This window comes from Falco punctatus (genome assembly GCF_963210335.1).
Source record: "Falco punctatus genome assembly, chromosome: 4".
NCBI classification, from domain to species: Eukaryota; Metazoa; Chordata; class Aves; order Falconiformes; family Falconidae; genus Falco; species Falco punctatus.
The window spans coordinates 70,363,815-70,386,297 of NC_137583.1; the positions used below are offsets into that span (position 1 = coordinate 70,363,815).

A 22,483-nucleotide genomic window follows, 5' to 3' on the forward strand; every position below is an offset into this window, starting at 1 on the left:
GTGGTTAGAGCTCTGAGCAGGCTGAGCACGTGCCTCCTGGTCAGAGCTGGCAGGCGATAGCAGTAGGTGGTGCAAGGGCATATATGCCAGGCAGAGCATGATGCAACACAGGCACAGCAGGCAGCATGCTGCTGCCGTTTACTGACACCTCTGAAGACAGTGTGACCGTCACCATCTACAACACCAGATAAAACCAGTAGCAGCAAGTGTCTGCTTCATTTGCGCTGTTTCACATCTCTGGTGGCCTTTGTGCCGTTCTGGTTTAGCTTGGCTGTAGTGAACACTGTCTTCATATGGTATTTTTTAAAGTTAGACGATTGCAGAATTCTCCATAGAAAGTACAGGAGAATGAAAAACTTCAGAGCTCGAAGACAGAGGGAGCAAAAGCAAATTCAGTGCAATAGAAGTCCATTTTCCGAAGACATTAAACAGTTTTAAGACTACACTAGTAAACGAACACATCCTTTTTATTACTGAGGCAACCAAAGTGGGGAGAATGGAAACAGCCTGTTATAGGTAAAGCCAAATGAGATGTTGCCTAGTAACTCTCAGCAGGGAAGCATTTAAACCCAGCCAGTTTAGTGAAGCTGATGTTCTGACTCGGAGATTACTTTCTTTGGAAAAAAATCTGAAAGCAGGAAAGCTCAATTTAGCAAATATACGATTTATTTTCCTGCTACAGCAAGCGATGGTGACAATGCTTGGGAAAATACAGAACTACTTACAAACTTGTACAAGGAAGAACAGACCAAGCCTGTTTTCAGTGAAAGCGTGACTTTACTGAACATGTTTTTTGATGCTGATTCCGCACCTCCCACCCCCCCAATACAGTAAATTTCACATTCATTTTTATTTCCAGATTCTGAAATACACAAGTGATAACAGAATTCTAGAGACATTACACAGATTGTAACAATATTATCATACTATTTCTTTCAGAGGAAGTTTGTAGAGTAAATCCTACTTCATCTCTGCTATTGGACACAGAACCAAAGTAACAGATTTAAAAGAAAGACTTCATATTTCCACTGGTTCTCTTGCTTGGAATAGTTTTAAATAGGCCCTCCTTCAGGACTTTGCTTTTATGGATTCACAGAAAAGTCACTTGTCTTGGCTAAAGGTCTCTCACATCAGGGGATGCCCTCCCTCCCCCCCCCCCCTTATTTGGAGATTCATATTATTTTTGCTTCCCTTTAGAAGGATATGATGACTTTACAGAAGTGAAAGCTCTGGCATGATCAGTCATGTACATCTGTATTCCTGGGTGCCACAACTACTGTTCAGCATAGGCAAAGTCACATTCAGGAGAGCACTTCATTTCAGCAGCCTCAGTACAGCTAATGACGATAGTTATGAATGTGAAATATTGCATAGATTTATTGTATTTTTTTAAAATTAAAAACCCAATAGATGAACACTTATATCACGCTAACCATGAAAAGGCTGACTGCCAAAGAGTTACCACAAAAATATGTATTTTATCAACACTCATAATAGCTGGAAAGCAAAGCTGCAATGGCATGAGTACTAACATTTGAGTTCTGTAGCAAAAGTGTGAGAGTTTTTTGCAAGCCTGTTGTAAGAGCGGTGAAAGGATGTTCTGTAAGCCAGTGATCCATTTCTCACTGGCCAGAGCCTGGTCTGAAGATTAATGAAACACTGTTGATACAGAACCTCTGCCCAGAAGGTGCGGGACCATCATCAAACACATGGCCTAGATGGGCATCACACTGCAACAGAAATTATATGCCATTACTACCGTTGCAATTATGGACCAAGATTATGCTGGTACCTACTGTGTTATCCTGAATTAAGAAACTTGTATGATGAATTCACTGTTGAGTTGTGTGGTGGTGGTGGTGTGACACAGGGACTCCTGGGGAGAAACTAGAAATACATCCTGGAATAACCACCTCTGGGTGAATATCTGCCCCCAAATAAGGAGATTACAGAAGACAAAGTCAAAAGGTACTAATGCTAGAAGGTACAGGAAATAAATGGGAGGGTCTAGACATCTCAATATATAATGAAAATTTCAAGTTAATTGAGACGGTCACTGTAGGCCTTTCTCACAGGTCAGCTGAGGATTTCCCCCCCCCAAAATTGCTGATGGGGGGGAAAAAATTAGACTCAATAGCTATCAGTGGTTCATTACAAAATTGGAAGGTTGTCTTTAGCTGGGGTTTTGAAAGGTGATTGCTGGATATCACTGCAAACATGAACCCTGCCATGATAATGGACTGTAGTGAACGCTTGTTGTGTTTGCAGATAATACCTAGTTCTGCTAGAAGTGGCTGCAAGCACACTGAAGGACAGTATTAGCAATCTTAAGAGTCTGGAGAAACAGACACCCACAAAAAAGGCTTAAGACACAATTCATTAAACTCAGTTGCATACTTTTATACCTTAATAGAAGTAATAAACAGCACAGATTTAGGGTAGGGAAGAAATGGTTAGGGGTGGCAGTTCTTTAGAAAAGGACTTGGATATTACAGCAGGTCCCCAAACAAATACGGGTCATAGGCTGTGGAAAGGTAAAGATGTAAGGACGGGAACAGTATCTATAATGCATCTAAAAAGCCTCTAGTCTCTGATGCTAGGCCCAGCTGCAGCACTATGTCCAGCTTTGCACTGTACTTCAAGAAGGAAAAGGATCAATTGGAAGGAGTGTAAAATAGAGCAACAAGACAATCAGTGCACAAAAAACGTGACACAAAAAGAAACAGCTGAAGGAACTGGCCTTTTTTAATCTAGAAAAGAGATGACTGAGGGAGTCAAAATAGCTACCCAAAACAGAAGGGTGGCTTCTGTGAAGGAAGAGAACCTGCAGAAGACAGCTGTGAACGTGTGGGGCACAACCACTGCCATGCAGGTCAAATACTAATGAGCTTCAATGGCTGCAAAGCAAACATTGCTTTCCCCAGTGTCTAACCAACAGCAGGAAGGCACGAAGGTTACAGGTCATTAGGCAGCAAGACTGTGGTGTCTCCACCACTGCATATTTTAAGAACAGCTTCAGCACATTTTGCAGGACTGAATGAGGAAGAACTGCCCCTGTGATGGGGCAAATGCGTGGACTGAATCTCAATCCCTTCTACTGTCAGTTATCACATCCTGCAGTTCACCTGAGGTCCTCTGAATAAATTTTCTGTCTGAAGTCCAGCCCTTGCCTATACTTACACAACTATCCTCCCATGTCACATAATTTTCTTCACCCCAAAGGGACTGCCTCTGTGATACTTCAGACTCTACTCATGTGGTGCATGCTGGGTGAGACAGAATGGTTCCAGTGACACCCTAATTCTCACTGCTGCATTTAGGTAGGTTCATTCATGGGCACAGAGAAAACTTACTTGTTAGGATTTGGGTCTTTGGGTATCACCTCCAAAATAAACATACCTGTTTGCAGACTACTTCAGTTCTAGTTGATCCCAATGAGTTATCTGGTCGGCTCATGATATTGGTGTTGCTTTCATCTCTGTCACAAGTACCATGAGCCTCTTAAAATGATGACCATCCAGTCCCAGAATTATACTTTTCTGAGCTATAGTGGAAAACAGATCTTCTTGTTAATTAACAACAGAGATGTTACAAAAAAAGCCTGGTTTTATTAAGAACATCAGCATTTCCCCCCCATCCCTGTCTTGTACTACTATTAATAATATCTGGCACAGTAGAAGTTTTCTCACTGGCATCAAACTGTGCTGGAAGCTCTTCTCCGAAGGAAATTCTTGATCAGCCCACAACAGAAGCATTTGCCTCACCGTTTCTATTTCACTGACAGGTTGGCATTTTTTAAAGCTTGAAAAAAGGGTTTTCAAACAACCGAGCACATTGTTTAGCTGAATTACCCCTGCTAAGTTGCAGTTTGAAACCTGGCCCAATACAGCACAGCCTCAGACAGCAAAGTTTACAAGAAGAAATGAAGTATGGAAAATGGCTGGCTTGGCTCACTGGACCAGGCTTATGCCTGATGATGGCTTCAGCTTGCAGTCAGCCATTAAACCGGTTTGGAAAATCAAATAGAGCCTTGCTCAAACCATCAATCAACCAATGACAAATCCTCGCAGCACAAAGATCTATTTTTTCCCAATAGATAATTGCAGACATCAGAAACAGTACGACAGAATGTCAACTTGTGGGTGCCTCCTGTTAACATCCACGATTACCAGTTCTATTTAGCAGCATGTTAAACCCTAGAGCATATTTGAAAATAAGATTAGAAAAAATTTGGGGATTTAGCATACAGAAACGAGGTAAACCCTCCTACTTAAAGTTGTGCAAGCTTTGATAGATATGGGTACTTTTCTGACCTAGTGTGAGTTAGAGTGAGAAATGAAGACAGACTCACGCTCTACTAGGATAAGTGGTCTGGAGACCCACCGCAACCATTTCCTCTCGATTTCCCACGTTTCATCCCATTTTCACAAACCCAATGCTCTTACTGGCATCTAGTGGTTGATGGAGACAGCAACACCAGCAGCAGCCTTTCTGTGATCAAGATTAGTCCATACATAATTTAAAGCAAAATATTTAATATATATCATGTATATTTTGGTGGGATGTTAATACAGCTAAGAAAAGTCTGAAAATCTTACTTGCAGTGCCTTTTAGAAAGGCAAGGCAAACGAGCTGGGCAAAAGGCTTAAAAAAATCCAACCCAAAGAACAGTGCATGCTTCAGCATACATGTTATAATTAACTGTACAGGGCTTGAGCAAGACAACTGTGGAAATGAGAGAATTTGTAAACACAGAATGACCAAAGGCTCATTTCTGGGTGGGCTGTTGTTCAGTCCTTTAGATCAGTCCACAAAGATCCATGAGAAATGCTCTCCTACCTCCTCCCCTCTGTAAAACTGGGGAGAAATAGGACACAGCACAGAAGCAGGCTGCACCAAAGCAAATGCAGTTTGCAGACTCAGCGTTTGTACAAGCAGGTATTTAGGGCTCCAGGCCTATTTACTTCCAGTCAAAGAGGGCTCCCTGCCTTCCCTGTTACAAAACCATGCGAACGCTGTGCCTACCAGCCACAGAATCCCGAAGAATAACCTTGGGGAACACAAATGTTCGTGTCTGTACATGTCCATGCATGACTTCTGAGTTTCCCTGACATACTCGTGCTCTTTCTTTTTTATTTTAAAAACTTCTCAGTCAGAACTCTTCATTTTTTTTGACACAGGGATCCTTCTGCTTATTCCTACATAGATATGAGGATCCTCTCTGAAACCCTGTAAAGGAAGGTCTTTAATGCTGTGTGGGTTTTGCATCTGACCCTGACTGACTCCATCCTGTACATGCTGCTCAAAATACTTAAGTTTATTGTAGATGTTTTCCACTGCTAAAGGATTAATCTTTTGAGCTGTTAAACTAACTCTCAACAGAAATGGTCTCTGTGTGGTTTTACTAACAGTAATATCACTTGGATTCCCTAATAGAAACATTTTAGTACCCAAAAATATTGCTGTTCAAGATCATATTAGTCCTTTGAAGTATTTCACCACTTAACTTATGGATAAATGGACTTTCCCTAAACATATGCGTTAGATTAGCCTTCGACACACCATTCCTCCAGCACATGTCATTTACTTTGATCCCTATTTCAGTCGTCCTGGATGTAATCCAGATAATTCTAAAAAGTGCTTTTTGCTGTATGAATCTCAGCTGTAGGTTTATGGTTCGCTGAAGGTTTGAGATTTCATTAAAGCACCACAATTTGCTATCTATAAAGGTTAGGGGTTTGTTCCACATATTTCCATCTCTTTCAAATTAATATTTGGTAGCAGAGGGTAATAAATTCTGGTATAAATGTATACAAACACATATACTTTGAAAGAAAGGAGGAAATGCTTCATGTTTACCTGTAGCTAATAATCTAATGCATTTGAGAAAGAAAGGACATTTTTAATGCACTAGGAAATAAACATGATGAATGAAGTTTCTTACCAAATACCATTTTTTCCTCTCATTGTTAGTGTCCTCCACAATGCAATGCATTCATGAAAAATATATTTTCAGGCCATTTTGAACACTGAATCATTTTCAATTTTCTTAAAAGGTTTTTTTTCTGTATTTCCCTGTGTTAGTCTGTAAGACCGAGCATTATTTTATGCTTTAAACAAAAGTACCTATATTGTCTGAGAGCTGGCTACTGCAAAAACCAGCATGACTGGTTATATTGTTGTTTTGTTATTAGTTTAGCAGCAGAAGCAATTGCCTCCAGTGCTCATCTCTCTTCATGTTGGCCTGTCAATATCTATTGTCTGATATAAAGGATGCCTGAAGTAAAGGAACATTTTAAGGAACTCTCCCATAGCTTAGCAATTTAAAAATTCTCTGATTTATCTGAATTTTCCAGACGTATTTTTAGGTTTTGTATTTGTCTTCGGATCATTCTGCAATGCTACATTAGCTTCTGAAATAAATTTATTTAAATGTCTTTATTAGCAAACCTCTACAGAAAAAGATGCATTTACGCCAACGTTCATTTGCCTAACAATAGTTTTCTATACTTGGCCAAAGGAAAACTGTTCACAATTATCAGCCTCCAATTTTACCATTTAATTGCTTAGTTTAGGTTTATTTTTAACAGCCGTTACACTTCCCCGCCCCTTCTTACTATCCAGCTCTCTTGTTTCTCAGCTTCCCACGTTGAAGTTCTGATCTGTGATGCATCCTTTAAAGTCTTCATAAAAATGGGCATGTTAGCTGTATTCCATTGAACTCTCAGTTGGGAATAAATAAAGGCTGTTTTCTAGATCAAAAATATGAGGAACTGTCTTTTCTGGTTCAGTTACAGAGAACAGAACACCCTCTGCACATCCTACTCTGAGGCACTCTGTTTCCTTTTACTTAGACTTTAATGAAGTTGCAAAATATATAGTATTGTAAAAAGCACAGAGGTTAATAGCACAGTCATTTGCAGCCAGGTTTTAAAAAGTAGATGTAACGAAAAAGACAAAAATCGTGGAATTTAATTTAGGGAACAAGAAGGGGGTGGGGGTGAAGAGGAGCTCTTGGCTCCAGTAGGAGGGACCCAGCACTGAGAACATACCAGCCGCTAGACTAAGGCAGACCAAAGGTCTCTCCAGCCCAGGAGCATGCGTGGCAGAAGGTGACTATGGAAGAGTGCAAGAGCAGAGCAAACATACGGCGATACTCATGCACAAATACATGTATTCTGTGGCAGCTTGTGGCTTAGGGACCTCTTAATTATTGTCAACCAAAAATGACAGTGTGTGTGGCAGGAAAAAGAGGCAGACCTTAACATAGCAACTACTGTTTGCTGGCCACTGGAGACCCTCATATGCTCAAGAAAAGGGCACGAACCTGTATCACCACAGGTGTCCTGGGAATCTTATACATAGCACTCTAGCACCAAAGGATTGTTCTTCTGACCTTCCCTTTCCATTCCTCTCACGAAGAGACGCTGCCCCTCCTGCTGCCACAGTTAGGACCTTTTAAGGATGCTGTGAAATCTAAAGGATGTTACCTAAACAGTGGGGCACTGAAGCACACGCAGCAGTATATTCCTGATTCTGTGTTATTCAGATAGATCCCACTAAATGGCTTTTAAAAAAGGAAGGGGAAGAAAAAAGAGAAGTTAATAATGCAGGTCTTTAAAAGCTCACCATCTGGAACAAGCATGTAGGAATCAGATTCAAACCAGGAGAAAAACCATAAAAAGAAGGCTTCACAGGGGGGCTTTGAAGAACAAACATTAGCAGCCTAAAGAAATGAAGGGGAGGATGCTTTTGGATTAATAGTGAAGACTACCCACTGCCCCCAGAAACTTTGAGACCAGGCAGATGCATAAATCATCCAGGTACCAGGGCTGGAGTCGTGACCTCCAAGGCACTTGTGAAATGTGGAGGATCCCAAAGACTGGGGCTCCGCTATGGAGTGCCACAACTTCAAAGTGGCTCTACAGAGAGACTCTGCTCCTCCCTGCATGGTCTGGAATTGGGATTCTTATTTTACATATAAGGATTTGGGCACAGTTCCCATCACTTAATCCCATAGTACATGCTCCGTGCGTGCCAAAGCCCTGGCTTTGGGCTAAGGATGCTGGCATTCCACCCACAACGCTATGTGGCCTCCATCACAGAAGGAAGCAAAGTGCAGGGACAAGGTGGGTGGATGATCTGGCACAAAATGGGACAATCCAGCTCCTGAATGGAGTGCTGTGTATGAGATTTCCACGGATAATCTACATACAGTCAAAAAAAGGAGACTACAGGACAAAAAAATGATCTTCTTCTCTGGATAGGGGCTTCCACTACTGCCACACAGAAGGTTGAGCTGGCAGTAAAGTATTCCAGGGGAAATAATAAAAAAAAAAAAAAAAAAAGAATGCAGAAAATTTTTTCATATGCAAATCAGTCTGGGTCAGAACACAATCCATGCAGTTCAGTGTGTTGAGTCTAACTTTCATCCACAAGAAGGCAGGGGAAAACCTTTGAAGCAACTGCGTGCTGACAGCTCCCCAGAGCAGGTTTTCCTCGGCCCAGCAGGCAGAGCAGGTAGCTTAGTCTTGGGCAGCATTAGCACTTTTGCTTAGCAGTTCAGTTTCTTTTTCTCTTGTAACATAAAATGGCTCTGGAGTAAGTTTTTTTCCCAGTTTATAGCAACAGTTGCTTCAACTTGTTTAGTCAGAGAGCTCCTGTCTTCTGTTAGGTATAGAAAAACAATTTGTGTTATTTTAAACACCATTTTAACTTAGACTCTGTTGATGATTTCCATTATGACCTCAATGCTCCTGAAGTTTCTATGGGTATGGACAGAGCACAGGAGGAGTGTTCAGGGACATAAGATCAGGGGCAAGTGCAGGACTTTGCATCTGCTTTCCATTCCGCGTGCTACATACGGAGAACAGCTCCAGCACACCACTTGGGAAGGCTCTGAGTGGAAACAGGCACCTACAACCCAAGGTACCATCCGCTCTCCCAGCACAGCCCTCTGTTCTGGCTTGGAACAACTGCTGGTGCTCCTGCCTCGTCCCTGGGTATCACTGAAAGGTTTGGCAGGTTGCCTCTTGGAAACTTTCAGAAACCAGAAGTAATGCTCATTTGTGGGCTATTAAAGACTAGTGACTTCCACAGGGCTTCAGGGAAGCGCGGTGCTAAGCAGGGTTACTGAGAGAAAGCAACACCAACAGCCCAAGAGAACTGAGGCCGTAGTTCATTGCGGGACATACAAGACAGCAGAAGTCACCTGTCATGGTGCAAAGCTCCAGCAGTGCTTCTTACGGGTCAGTACGCACCATGCAGAACATTTATGGTGGTATATATTAATATTAATTAATAGATCGGCTGAAAAAAAATTAGTAAAATAGTTTAATTCCTTCCTAACCAAAAAGTTTGAGGTGGGGAATGGATTCATCTCTTGCAATGCAGCGGTGATATTGGGGAAAAGGAAAAAAAAAAAGGAATTTGAAAATTACAGTTTAACCCCAAAAACTACAGTTTAGCCTGCTAGTTCAAGAGCAATACCTACAGCGGGCTGACATAGCTCTTTCCAACTGGCTAGAGGACACCGGGGATGGGGGTGCCCTCCTGCCCTCCCCCCCCTCTCCTCATGCTCTGGGCGGGGGGATACATGTGCTGCTGTGGGCAGCGTGGGTGCAGCCATGGCTACTCCACGGTAGGGAGCAGAGGAGGAGGCAGCTCCTGAGCATCCTCTGGAGCAGACAAACTGCCGTATCGGTGGGGTGGGACTGGGGGAGACGCCGGCTGCGGCCAGTTGGCTGCAGCCGGCGTCTCCCCCAGTCCCACCCCACCAGGTTGCACATCCAATGTATGCATTCAGCCTAAATAATTGCACTTTAGCAAAGCACCTGATTAACACAGAGATGCAGCATTAGCAGGAAAGGTTTCAATCACTTCTTACCGAGAAGCAAAGAGGGATCGGCTTAAAAACTGAACGATGGCTGCAGCTGTAAATATGACAAGATCCTGTCAAGGCATTTGCCTGCAGCCTTTACAGGCTGTTTTTAAGGAGAACGATCTGCATGCAAAAGCGCTCTTGCTCTTCTAAATGCATGCTGTAGGCATTGCTCTTAGTTGTATTGATTGAGTAATTGCAAAGGCAACCTGCTAGCTAAGTGGCTGCCTGTTTACATGGTGTGATTTGCAGTCACAGCTGCTTTGGCTTGGCCTACAAATATACCTGTAATAGGACACGTGTTTTAAGCTTGGCCTCCTGCCCTTAAAAGGTAGACCTAAACACAAGCTACTTGGCTAGGTTAAGTCTTAATGCTGTTGTCTGCTTGTTTCCCAGTAGCTCCATTTCTGATTTGGAATTAGTTAGTTCATCTTTATGCAACAATGTGGAAGGAACCGTTTTGAGTGCATCAGACAACAAAACTAATAATGGTGTTTAACGCAAAATGATTCTGTTTAGTCTAATTCTTCTCGCTTAATTTTAAAATCAATGCTAAAAAACAGTGTTGTGTGATCAGTCCTGTATATACACACTCTTATTGAACCATCCTCGCGTCTAAGGGTGAGTTCAATGGCAGCTGAGGACATCCAGCCCAAGGTATGATTGGTACCATGGCTGTAATCAAATCCTCTGCTCAGATTCACGAAGCTGTGCACCGAAAGACAGATAGCAGCAAGGCTCATAGATGATTGCCTTTGCTGTCTGCGGCAGCAGGGGAGGGGGGGGCACACAGCTGATTAATGGCTTTGTCCTATATAATAAGACACGGTGGAGTGAAGCTAGAGTACCTTGATAAAAATCCTGGAGATACGATACCTGTGAGTCCTCAGGACGACGATGATTCAGGATGGTAGGAGAGCAGTGCTGCTGGACAGGGAGGAGAGGGCTTTGCGCGGGCTCTCGGTGCTGGCAGAGGGCAATGTCTGTGCTGTGGGCAGAAGGACAAGATTTCCCCATGTTCAGCCGTTTTGGGAAGTGAAGATCAAAGATCTTTCCAAACCCCTTCTAGCTTACCCCTATGGCATTTTATATCAATCATTTAGTCACAGTTTAGGAGGGAATTGGAACATATTAATGAGCCTTTGGAGAGGAGAGACCTGATTTGACACTCCCCCAGTTCTGGCAAATGGTTTAGGTCTGCAAAGTGGTGGCAGACGATGGTGTCACTCTTGGGGCTCACTGCCGCTGTCTCTGGCTCAACCGTGGAAGAGAGGCATTTCCCTCCTGTTCCTGGCCTTGATCTCAGGCAGCGCTTGCTGCTGAGGACAGGTAATCAATGGAGTTCTCCCTGAAGTATCTGGGAAATGAAGGAGGGTGAGAGGAAGTGATTAGTCCTGAAGCTTGCATGTTTTAATGTAATTGACATTGATTTAACTGCGGCTTTTTTTAAAGACAAAACTTAATAAAATATGAACTGTCGATGTCTTCCTTGCAGCTCCCTGTTACTGACGCTATCCCAAAATGCAGCAGTTAAAGGCAGCAGGAACTGAACCAACACATGCCCATTGCTGTGGCACCTTCCTCCGGCTCTGGAGAAGGGGAGAAGGTGCCTGCGACATGCACCCAGGGGAGCAGCGGGAGCAGAAGGAGCAGAAGGCGTTAGGCTCATCAGCCCTAGCCTTGTCATCCTCTCTGTTATCCGGTTTATTGCAAGCTGCTCCTTGATTAAAATGAGTGCTGTGGTGGAAGAGGCAGATCCCATTCATCCCAACGGTCACAATCTCCACTTGAGGAGATCTCCACCTCCATTTTTCCCTCCAACAGAAGCCTGTCCTGCAATCCTCCAAACTGGTGTGACAGGTCTTCCTCAAGCGGAAAACAACCACCCCAGCTGGAGGTATTTCATTTTTCAGCTCTTCAGTGCTGAAAAACCAAATCATTGTCCTGTCGTGCCTGTAATATTGCCTCCCATGGTTACAGCACATACCAAGCTTCGTAGCTAGGCAGAGAACTGGCCTGCATTTCTCCCCATAGACTGTTATAAAAGCCAATTAGGCTGTTACTTAATTTTCCTCCTTTTTTTCTCCCTTATGCACAAAGGGAAGCAGTTAAAAGTCTCCCCTAGCTACACTATGTAAATTTCCAAGAAAATTCTTCCTGAATTGTAATTCAGTGGGTTTATTGTTAAAAATGTCACCTGACTCCAGCACATGCACAAGCTGCATCCAGGGAAGGGTCAATCATCAAAAGCGCAATGTCTTATTAGATGTGTGTAGATGGGGGAGAAGCTCCTCAGCTCCTCCCGTAGTGTTACTTTGCGCCGAGGTGGCAGCAGCAGCATGTGTGTAGGCGGGTGAAGGCGAGAGTAGGAGGGAAGCAGTCACGGTCCAGACTATCCTGCTAATATTTATTTGGGCTCTAACCATTTCCCAGCCCAGGCTCTGTCTTGACTGACAGCTTTGGGGACAAGCAGAGCATCACATAATGCCTACGCTGGCAGATACTGAGCAGTCAGCCAGGAAGCAGAAATCAAATGAGCCCTGTTCAAATTCAAACCTCTGCTTAAGCAGCTTTTGTTAGCAAAGCCCCTTGCCATCACTACATATGGAAGAAAAGAGAAATAGTGCTATTTTTATTTTATATGCATCTGTATGCCATCAGCATTCCTCTGCTCATTTTGTCATACCTAATGTATGTCCCCTCCTATGGGTTGTTCCTGTTGAAACATATGGGAGCTCAGCATACAAGAATTTGGCTTGGACCTGTCATATGTAGTGGTACTGTGTGCCCAGGTCCCTGGAGAACAAAAAAAAGGGGACCAACATGAGCACTTTGGTGGGTAGGTTGTATCTGTGGTGGGCTTCATTTTCCCCACAGAAATCTTCACTGCTTTTGTAGATGATTGCAGGAACTCCACATCCTTCCTCAGCACAGTCTTCCCTCTCCTCTAACAGACTTGACACAACTCCACAGCTAGTTTCTAGTCACTCAGATGTGATGAAACTCTGAGCTGCTGGTATATGGAGATACTGTTTCCACATGGAAATGCTATCCAAAGATATGCAGTAATGCTCTAGTGCTGAATTCCAATGATGAAAGGGATTTCAGCAAAAATTATTAGTATCAGAAGTGCCAGAGCATCTTGGAAAAGGGTATTGCTGGTTTCCAGAGGCACAGAACGACTGAACGCAGATCTGAACCTCCCTGAAGTTGACCCACAGATTCTGCTGAGTTTCATTCATGGGGTGGCCTGATGTGATTTAGGTCAAAGACATAATCAGAAATAATGAACACACAACTTCTTGCCTTATTTGCTTTACAGTTTAATATCTCTCTTTGCTATAGGATAAGCTATAGGGTACCTAATTATTTTGACCTCTGTTTTTAGAAAAAAATAGGTCATATTTGTGGACTAGCTTAAGCAGGAGCCTTCTGCTGGAGTCTAAGGATGGAATTTGAATAGAATAGAAATAGAATAGAATAGAATAGTTCCAGTTGGAAGGGACTTGCAGGTTTGGTCCACTGAGACAAATGCTTTGAGTTGGATTAGACCAAATGTCCTCCACAGGTCCTGTCCAGCAGAAATTATTCTAGGATTCTACATGCTTTGAGAAATTTCTTGCAAAATGAGTGAAGACATGAACTCAAAGCGAAATGGATATTTTGCAGTCACTCCTTGAAGAAAAATCTACTCTGCAGTCAGGCCACCTGTTCAGCTAAATTCCATCCACTTTGAAAAGTAGACACACGCTCTGGGATGGAGTGAGTGCATCTGCAGGGGCAGCTATTGGGAAGCCACAACTCCAGGCTACTTCCCTGGACTGCCCCGTGCGCCCCTTATATCGTCTACCCAAGTTGCTTGAGCCACATAGACAGTAGTAATAGGTTCCCCAAACTTGTGTGTGATTTCTGATCTCTTGTACCTCAAGGCAGTGAAGAACTGGGATGGTTCTTCTTCCACCCAGTACCCAAAGCCTGAACAAAGCATTGGATGGACAGATATTTGGCAGCAATTGCCATAGCAGCAGCTTTCTGTAGGTTATCTTAATGGATTTATCACGCTGAACTAAGCCCTGACCATCTGTTCTATCCTCTAATTACAAATGCAGAAAAAGCTAATTCACGATTGTATCATAAAAAAGTAAAATATAAATGATTTAAGAGTAGGGTATGTCATGCTTCACACTCTGATTGGGGTAAATTGCTCTCCCTTCGATAGACTGGCTTCCCTGATAACAGAGTTTGCCACTTTCCCAGCAAACAGGAATTCCTGAGAAGTAGGGCTCACCAGAACAGGTTTTATTCCCGCTCATTCATCTTAGATGTAATTTTAAATTTGCCATTCGTGTAAGTGCAGTTATGAACTTTCTTTCCTTCTCTCTTAGATGAGCCCCAGTAGGTTTATTTTTAATGCACTTTCTGATCAGGGAAAGCACAAAATCCCGCTCCTTAAAAATGCCCCCCAAACTCTGCATTTCCTCCATCGCACTTCTGCTGTGATGCAGGCATGTCTGGTAGAGTCGCCCACCGGTTTTGTGCCGGTAACTCATCTTCACGGCAGTGCTCTTAGTTTAGGAGATGGGCAGAAACTGGGGGGCTGAGTGTGCATGCCTTGCTTCTTATGAATGACCTTACGTTCTTTTGTACTGCCACTGCCTGAGCCACCGGCAGCGGGAACGGGTTAGCTGAGAGTTCAAGTTCTGATTCACTTGTGTTCTGTGGGTAAGGACTCCTGGCAGCGTCTGTCCTCTGGAAACCTTATACTAAAAAATGGATGCAGTTGAACAAGTTACCTTAAGGGGCCAAGAAGTACTGTCTTGGTCCTCTGTATTTTTTATGGGCTACATCCTCCTGCCAGCAGCACCTCTTCCTGCTGTGAGGCTTTGTGCGCTGGGTCTGCAGCAGCTTCAGTGGAGCTTTCAGCAGCCCCAAAGCTGTGATCCAGCTCACAGGGGAGTGTGATGGGGCACCCGAACACACGGCCAGCTCCCTGCAAGAGATACCTGCCTTGTGGCCGGAGAAGGAGGCTGCACTTGCTTCTTAATTTCAGTCAGGTAAGAATTACAGAGTAATGAGCAGGACTGGTGGTAAAGTAGGTGAATAGTGAAGGGGGGGGAAACATCTCAAAATAAATTTGGCATCTGGGTTTTTGGAGGCTTTTTAGGTGTGTGTCCCCCTCAGTTATCTAAAACCAGATTGTGATTTTCTCAGATGCATATGTAATTTGAAAAATAAGAAACACGTAGTAAGATGGAAGCAGTGCAAGAGACCACTCTAATTCCAAAAATTGCCTGAGGGATTTGCAGGTGTACAGTGTGCAGTTCTGCTTTGCCTAGCATGATTTGCCTGTCTTAAACTCATTCTTTTAGCAGTACTTCAAGATTTGGCTATGATCCTTGGTCTCCAGCATGCTCCCAAGTTATCTGTTGGAAAAACTAGCATTCTGTTCTCAAGGCATGAGCTGGTTTTCCATTTCATGGAAGTGGAGCACCTGGTGGCAGTCTGGCCAGCACACCCCACTCCTACAGGAACAGGAGTTGGAGTTTCCTTTCCAAGGCCCAACTGAGCAACTCTGGGCTGAGCAAAAACTCCTACTCCAGCTTCACGTGATATAAGGACTGACTAGATCTGCAAGGACTACCACCTCTATGGGAACTTTAGGTTAGGAGCCTTTTAAAAGACAGAGTGTGCTGAGTTGATGCTGCTGCTATGAATGTTTTGGTCTGTATTTGCTCTGTAGGAAGAGGGTAGAAAGGATCAGAGCAGGCTCTAGGTTTTGCAGAGACCTCGTTTCCACAGCATGCTGCCATTCATCTCGCAGGGAAAAATACTGGTAGAGCAGGTATTGCTAGCATGTTTGTTAGCATTTTTAATTTTCCAGTGGCAAGCAAAGACACCTTCCCAGCATACCTGATGTTCAGTGGCATTTCAGTACCAAAACTGAGCACAGACCTGACCGAAATCTGTGCTCCTGTTTACTACTGTATTTCTGTGGTCAGCAAATACACAGCAAGTGGCAACAGCACACTAAATTGGTGGTGGCCCATTTCTTATCCCTCCTCTATCCCACAGTAACAAAAGCTGCAGACTATAATCCCTGTGTAAATACCCGCAGATTTCTGACCAGAGGTTTTGCTCTGAAGAAGGCACCCTGGCCAGCAGAGCAGTGTGCTCCTTGGCACATGTAGCACTGCATCCTGAACTCACCCTGCATTTCATGTTAGTTGTATTTTAGAAGCATACCCTGTGCTACTACACAGTGCTTGGCTTACAGAAACTGCTGAGGTAGACCCAACATAACGTCTGGCCCAGTGCTGCAAAGCCCCAGTCCCTGTTAATTCCTGATACTTTGATGTTTTGTCATCGGGAATTCCTGAAGAAATTTAATACCTGAATAGCTCTAAGCTCATCCAATGTTTGGTCTTATGGCCCTTGACTTTTTTTTTTAATATATTTATACCTAAGGGCCAGCCTTTAGTCATCTAGCTCTTTTTTGGGTACTGCAGCTCCCATTACCAACGGGCGATCTAGGATTAAACTCACATTAGAACTCTACAGCAAGAATATCGTAAAGAAATCAGCGCTCACAGCATGTGATTATTCTGTATGAACTACAGTTGTGTCTTGAGAGTGCCGTTTGTCAGAGAATACTCTAATTTTCCAACTTTGGAAATTAGATACCACTACCAAAATCTCTTACATCTTGGGACACTGAACAGACCTCCACCTTTTCATAATTTGTTCCCTAATGTCAATTAAAACCAATGACTTAATGTTTTGAAAAGCCTTTTGACTCCTGAGTATCTTTTTGATACCTGGCCTTTAAGGAATCTTCTTTCAAACTCTGTGACTAAAAGCATCTTGTTTAGAGAAGTGTATATTAAAGGAATATATATATAAAAATATATATATAAAAGTGTATATAAAAAAGGAATTAAAAACATGCTATGGCCTGGTTTTTTTCCAAGTCCTTCTTATAACTAGGAAGCACTGCTCATCTGTAGAAAGATGTGTGCTGATCTTGGTTGGGATTGAGTTCATTTCCTTCATAGCAGCTGGTACGGGGCTGTGTTTTGGATTTGTGCTGAAAACAGTGCTGATAACACAGAGATGTTTTAGCTACCACTGAGCAGTGCTCACACAGCCCCAAGGGCTTCTCTGCCTCTGCCCCGTCCCCCCGCAGCGAGTGGGCTGGGGGGGCACAGGGGGCTGGGAGGGGGCACAGCCGGGACAGCTGACCCCAGCTGACCAGAGGGACATTCCATGCCATATGGTGTCATGCTCAGCATGTACAGCTTGGAAAAAAGAAGGAAGAGGGGGGTGTTCAGAGTGATGGAGTGTTTTCCTAAGTAGCGGCTATGCGTGATGTAGCCTTGCTTTCCTGGAGAAGGCTGAACCCCTGCCTGCCCATGGGAAATGGTGAATGAATTCCTTGTTTTGCTTTGCTTGCACGTGCGGCTTTTGCTTTACATATTAAACTGTCTTTATCTCAACCCACGAGTTTTCTCACTTTTACTCTTCCAGTTCTCTCCCACATCCCACCATGGGGGAAGTGAGCGAGCGGCTGTGCGGGGTTTAGTTGCTGAACAGGGTTAAACCACGACAGGATGTAGGTTAAAAAACACAAGAGGTGAATATCAGAAACAGTAAGACAACCTAGGGACATCTGGAAGCAGCAAGAGAGAGCAATAACAAAGAAACAGGGAGCAGTAAGTCTACAAGCCATAATTTAGATGCGGGACCAGCATGCCCTGAGGTGTCTGGTTGGGTAGTCAGCTCAGCCTTTCTTGCAACAGAAGGGTGAACTGGTTGTGGAGCAGTTTCTGTTCCACAAGAACTTAGCACCATGTTTTAAAGCAAACTTGCACAACGCTGGCATCACAACAGGGAAAGAAGTTTCACACTGTGGAGTCCATGGAAGCGTTTGTCACTTTTTGAAGTTTTGTGCAGCATGGATGAGGGAGTGAGAAGCAGCACTGAACAGCTCTAAAGCTTTAAGTAGACTGGAAGAGGTTTGCTCACAGGTAAACCTCCACACAACACTTAATGGCACTGCCCTTTCTAGAAGAGTCTTTTGCTGAAGAGCCCTTTTTGTCTTATTCTAAAATAGGCAAGGCGATCTTGCACAAATGAAGCGTTAGAACTGCTGAAAGACAGGGCCAAAGAAACCCTCTGCTGTGCTCACTTGCAAGGTAGGACTAGAACAAGGACAGCCAGTTGTAAACAGTATCTGCATAGGTGGGTATAGCCTGGGCCAAGGGCTACGTGAGCGACAGGATCTGCTGCCTACTTTAACATGGTTGCTTTTCTCCTCCTGCTATATTTTGCCCAACATTTATCCCACTTCCAGCAAAAACTGGTTTCAATTATGGTTTCTGTAGATGGCATCTCAGCGTGTCAGTGAAACATCAATGAGCTGGAAGAACTACCCGGTTCATTAGCATGCAAATAAGCTCACTCCTTAATGCGAGAAAAGCTTTTACTAGTTCATTGTGTCTCCAATACAGTAATTTCTTCCATGTCCTACATTTTTATAGGTCAAAGTATAGACATGTGTGCATGTCTCTCCCTCTGTGTTTCTGTCATTTCTGCACATACTCTACCAGTACCTGAGCTCTAAATTCTGCCCGGGTGATAGTGGACAAGGAAGGCTGGATATTCCAATATTTCTGATACCTTTCAGTGTTGGAACTGCTGTTTGTATAATAGAAAAATAATTAGCTCATTAAGAGGGCTAAAGAGCTGTTCATTTACCTGCAAATTTCTGCTGTAATAACTGTACTAGTAAAGAGTGTGAAAAAATCATTCAAGTCCACACAGCTGTACTGCAAAGCCCGTGGCCAAATGGTGGAGCAGAGTCCTTTGGTCGTTCCCCTCTGTGCTGCCTGGGGAGAGCTGCAGCTGCCTGGGGGGAGAGGAGACACCGTGGCACAGCTGTAGTGGTAGAGGGTTTGCTTTCCAGCTGTGCCAGCAGGTGGCTGTAAGTGCTTAGTGACTAGAATATATCCTGGCCATTAGGTAGCTCAGACTGTTTTGTTCACGCTTAGGAAGGCATCAAGCCTGACTCCCTCTATGTCCTGGCTGACTGATCTCCCTACTGAACTATGCAGAAGGAAATGAACTTGTAAAAGGAAATATGAGGCTCTTCCACACCTGCTCCTTAAAAGAAGGTAGGTGATCACTTCACTCAGGCATGGCCCAAGCCGAATGGTGTATGCTGGACATGTCCTGGGAATATACACCGAGCTCAGCCCTGCAGAAACCTCTGAACAATTTATTTTCCAATTCAGATCTGGAGTGAGTGTGAGCTGGGCTGCTCTTGCCAAGGCTGGGGGAATTCTTCACCAGGGCATGGGCGCAGCTACAGGTCCCTGGGAAGCATCAAATAAAAAAGCGTGGCATCTCTTGACTTACTTGACAACTTAATTGCAGTTTTCAAAGTCACAATTTGGGATTTAAGTGTTTATATTCTACCTAGATCTTATTTCTAAGACCCAAGTTCATTACAATTTTGAAGTGACAGAACTCGGCTAATACAAAGTTAAAAATTGGGAGACATAAAACATCCATCGTCCAACACTTCTGGATCATCAATTTCTGCATTATACAAGGTTGTGTAGTATTTTTTAAAAATTTCTTTAGCTAATCCTTTTATGTAAAGGAAGCTTATATGTCTAGACTAGAAGTTTCCCCATTTTTATTTTTATAAACATAGATGTTTGTCTTTTTCTATATATTTGCTTTTATTGGAAACAACAGAAATGTTTTTTTTTTTTTTTCCCAAGACCACCTCAAACAGAACAAGTCACACTTTAACATTACGGTTCCAATACAAAATAAAGAAATTCCAATGTAGGAAAAGTACACAAAATGATAGCTAGTATGAAATTAATCCTTATTTTGCTTCCCTTTACCACACTTTCAAAGTTGCAGGTGTCTATACCCAGTCATGCCTGTCAGTGACAGCATATGACTTTTCATCAGTCCCCAGCCAGCGACACAGCAGTGCTAAGAAACACATTCCCACCTCCCGCTCAGTTCTGCTAGCGTATCATGTATTTTGTGTTTCCAGAGTTCTTTCTCATTCTGATGTCTAGAGTACTGCTGAACATTAGGTAAAAAAATGAACATGAGGCCATATAATTAAATTTACAACAGAAAGATAAAATGTTCCCCAAAGGGCTACCAGAAAATCATGCTGCATGTCAGAGGAGGAAGGAGGGGGAGTGGTGGGATCATGCTCATAAGCAGTAATGAACACAACAGATATAAATCTCCTCAAACTAAAGTGAACTATACAAGTGACTGTGCTTATACAAGCATTAAAAAACTGAAAGAACACGGAAGCCAATTTTTTTAATCACATTTTTGGTGGCCAGAAAGTAAATGCCTTGTTGTTGGCTTTCTGGTCTTCTGAAATTCAGTTTCGCACAATGTTGTCTGCATTGGCCTAACTTCTGCACAGGAGTTTTTCCTCAGTTTTCCACAGTAAACTCATTTGATACTGGTGCTCCCTGAAATACTCCAGCACATTCTTGACAGTTTCACCAGACAATGTTTACTAGAGTGTTGTAGTCAGTATTTCACCTCTCTTAGATGCACCACCACACTTCGGCAACACCACGTTACCCAAGGCTGCAAGAAAAAAAATTCCCTGTCTAAAACTGCAGCCCTTCTCAGAGTCCACTTTATCTTCACGTGAAAAAGAAAGAATATAAATGGAGATTGCAAGCAATAACTTATCAATCATCTGTCTTCCCTGTGCCAGGACAAACAGTATTTACTTTCATCCAGAGTATGTTATTATCTGTAATTATTAACTCTGCCAAGTTCCAAGAAATATAAATGGGATGTTTTCTACAGAGGCTGAAAGTATACTGTTATCTTAGTTCTTCTAATTCTCAGTTCATGGGTTATTTCACTCTAAAAAATTGCCCAGTTGCTTTTGGTGACTTGTTATTTCACCAGATGTCACATTTTCTTGCTTCATGGACATGTAATTCTTATAAATGTACATAGGAGTTGAAAGAACATAAGGAAAAAAAAAGAATATACTGTATTTTGGAAATAATTTAACCTATGTAATAAGCATTAAAATGTTAACACACACCAAATGTTCTTGATTTACCAAATTTTAATCTGTAGTTTTACAGTTTAGCCTTAAAATAGTACCAAAACCCAAACAAAATTTCTAATCATTGAAGCTGGATACTAAAATATGTTTAATTAAATGTTTAGGACAAGATGCCAGATATGTTTCTTTTTGATAGCTCAACCTCAAACCCCTTATGTTTCATAAATATAGCACTGCAAACATCTTTAGAATCGTTATTTTGGTGAAATTTATCAAGATGATTAAATATTTTTGTACTGATCTGCCTCTGCACTTCCCTGTTTTATTAAAAAGCCTGGTGCAAACATTAGATCTACAATATACTCGTGAGGAGGAAGCAAAAGCCCAGCTATTCCTTGAGGGGAGTCATCAACCAATTTAACTTCATTCCAAGCTCTGTTATACTTGCCACGAACTAAACTACATCCAATGCCAATTCTGTCTGCTATCACCTAAAAAGGAAAGAAAAAGGAGTTAATCACAGTGAATACATGTAGCTTCTGTGATATACATCAGGGCCAAAATATGCTTAAAAAGAAAAAAATACCTGAAAGGCCAAAAGCTTTCTTGAAACAGACTTTGTAAATCTCTACGTGTTCCACACTGCATATCTTTATTGTTGGTTCTGCTTAGAAAGTGTAGGCTTTTAAACGTTATTTCTACCATCTTCTATGCACAACATGAAAAATACTCACTTCGACTCTTTCCAGACACTGATACATTTGTTTATCAGCCAGTCCTTCAGATCTCAAATGAAGTGTAACACACACAGTACCTAGCAATGCTTTTTTCTAGTTGGAAGACTTCCTTCTGAATAACACTTTGAAGAATTGTCTATTCAAGCAATGAGGTGTAGGTACACTGCACGTATATAGCTAGTATGAAATATTAAGTGTAAAAATATAACATTTTTATCAGTGTAAACCTAGGACTGCTGCTTCACTCCAAAGTACACTCCTTGCTTTTCAGCCCTGCGAATGTGGGAAGCAATGAAATGCAAGGCAAGCATCTGCTAGATGAAACACCTGCCTTTCCTCTGTGCTGCACTATCACTGACAGACCTATAATGATTTCCAGCTACAAAATGCTTTCTCAAAATGCATCTGCTGTGAAGCAATGAAATCCTGAAAGATTTTTAACTTGTTACAAATGGACAAGGATATCCATTGCTTAGATTGCTGTGGCTGTAAGAGATTACCTGTCCCTACAAAGGTTTCCGAGGACAGTGGAGGATAAACAAACATCAGTGCTGCTTCAGCACAATTAATTCGTACCCTCAAATCTCCACAAAGTATGTTGGGAACTTTCCTAGGTCCTTCCCGCTTAAGGTGCTAGGCCCTTGCTTCTCTTTTCCTTTCCATCCAAGAAGGAGAAAAGTCCAGCGACCCAACAGTCAAGGAAAAGGGATGGGACAGATAAGCAGGCTGCAGGAGCACCTCTTCATATGAAGACAGAAGAAATGAACTTTCCCAGTCTAAGACACTAGACTA

The 22,483-nt window shown here is 42.7% G+C and overlaps 2 protein-coding genes across 2 annotated transcripts in view; both read right to left on the reverse strand.

The window, feature by feature from the left end:
* Positions 1-644: 644 nt before the first annotated feature.
* MSRB2 (methionine sulfoxide reductase B2) lies at positions 645-10,897 on the reverse strand (the record flags this gene model as incomplete). Its single annotated transcript, XM_080383213.1, is given in 10 exon segments — positions 645-1,730; positions 3,400-3,501; positions 3,505-3,544; positions 7,491-7,567; positions 8,559-8,612; positions 8,618-8,716; positions 8,720-8,755; positions 8,758-8,811; positions 8,815-8,856; positions 10,757-10,897. Coding segments are annotated over 10 exon segments (753 nt in total). The 3' UTR covers positions 645-1,622.
* The window catches only part of ARMC3 (armadillo repeat containing 3), a 122,559-nt gene continuing 100,720 nt past the window's right edge, over positions 645-22,483 (reverse strand). Inside the window, exon 21 of the mRNA XM_080384902.1 lies at positions 645-21,445. Coding sequence (XP_080241028.1) covers positions 21,236-21,445 — 210 coding nt within the window. The 3' untranslated portion in view covers positions 645-21,235. The remainder of the gene's footprint in view (positions 21,446-22,483) is intronic.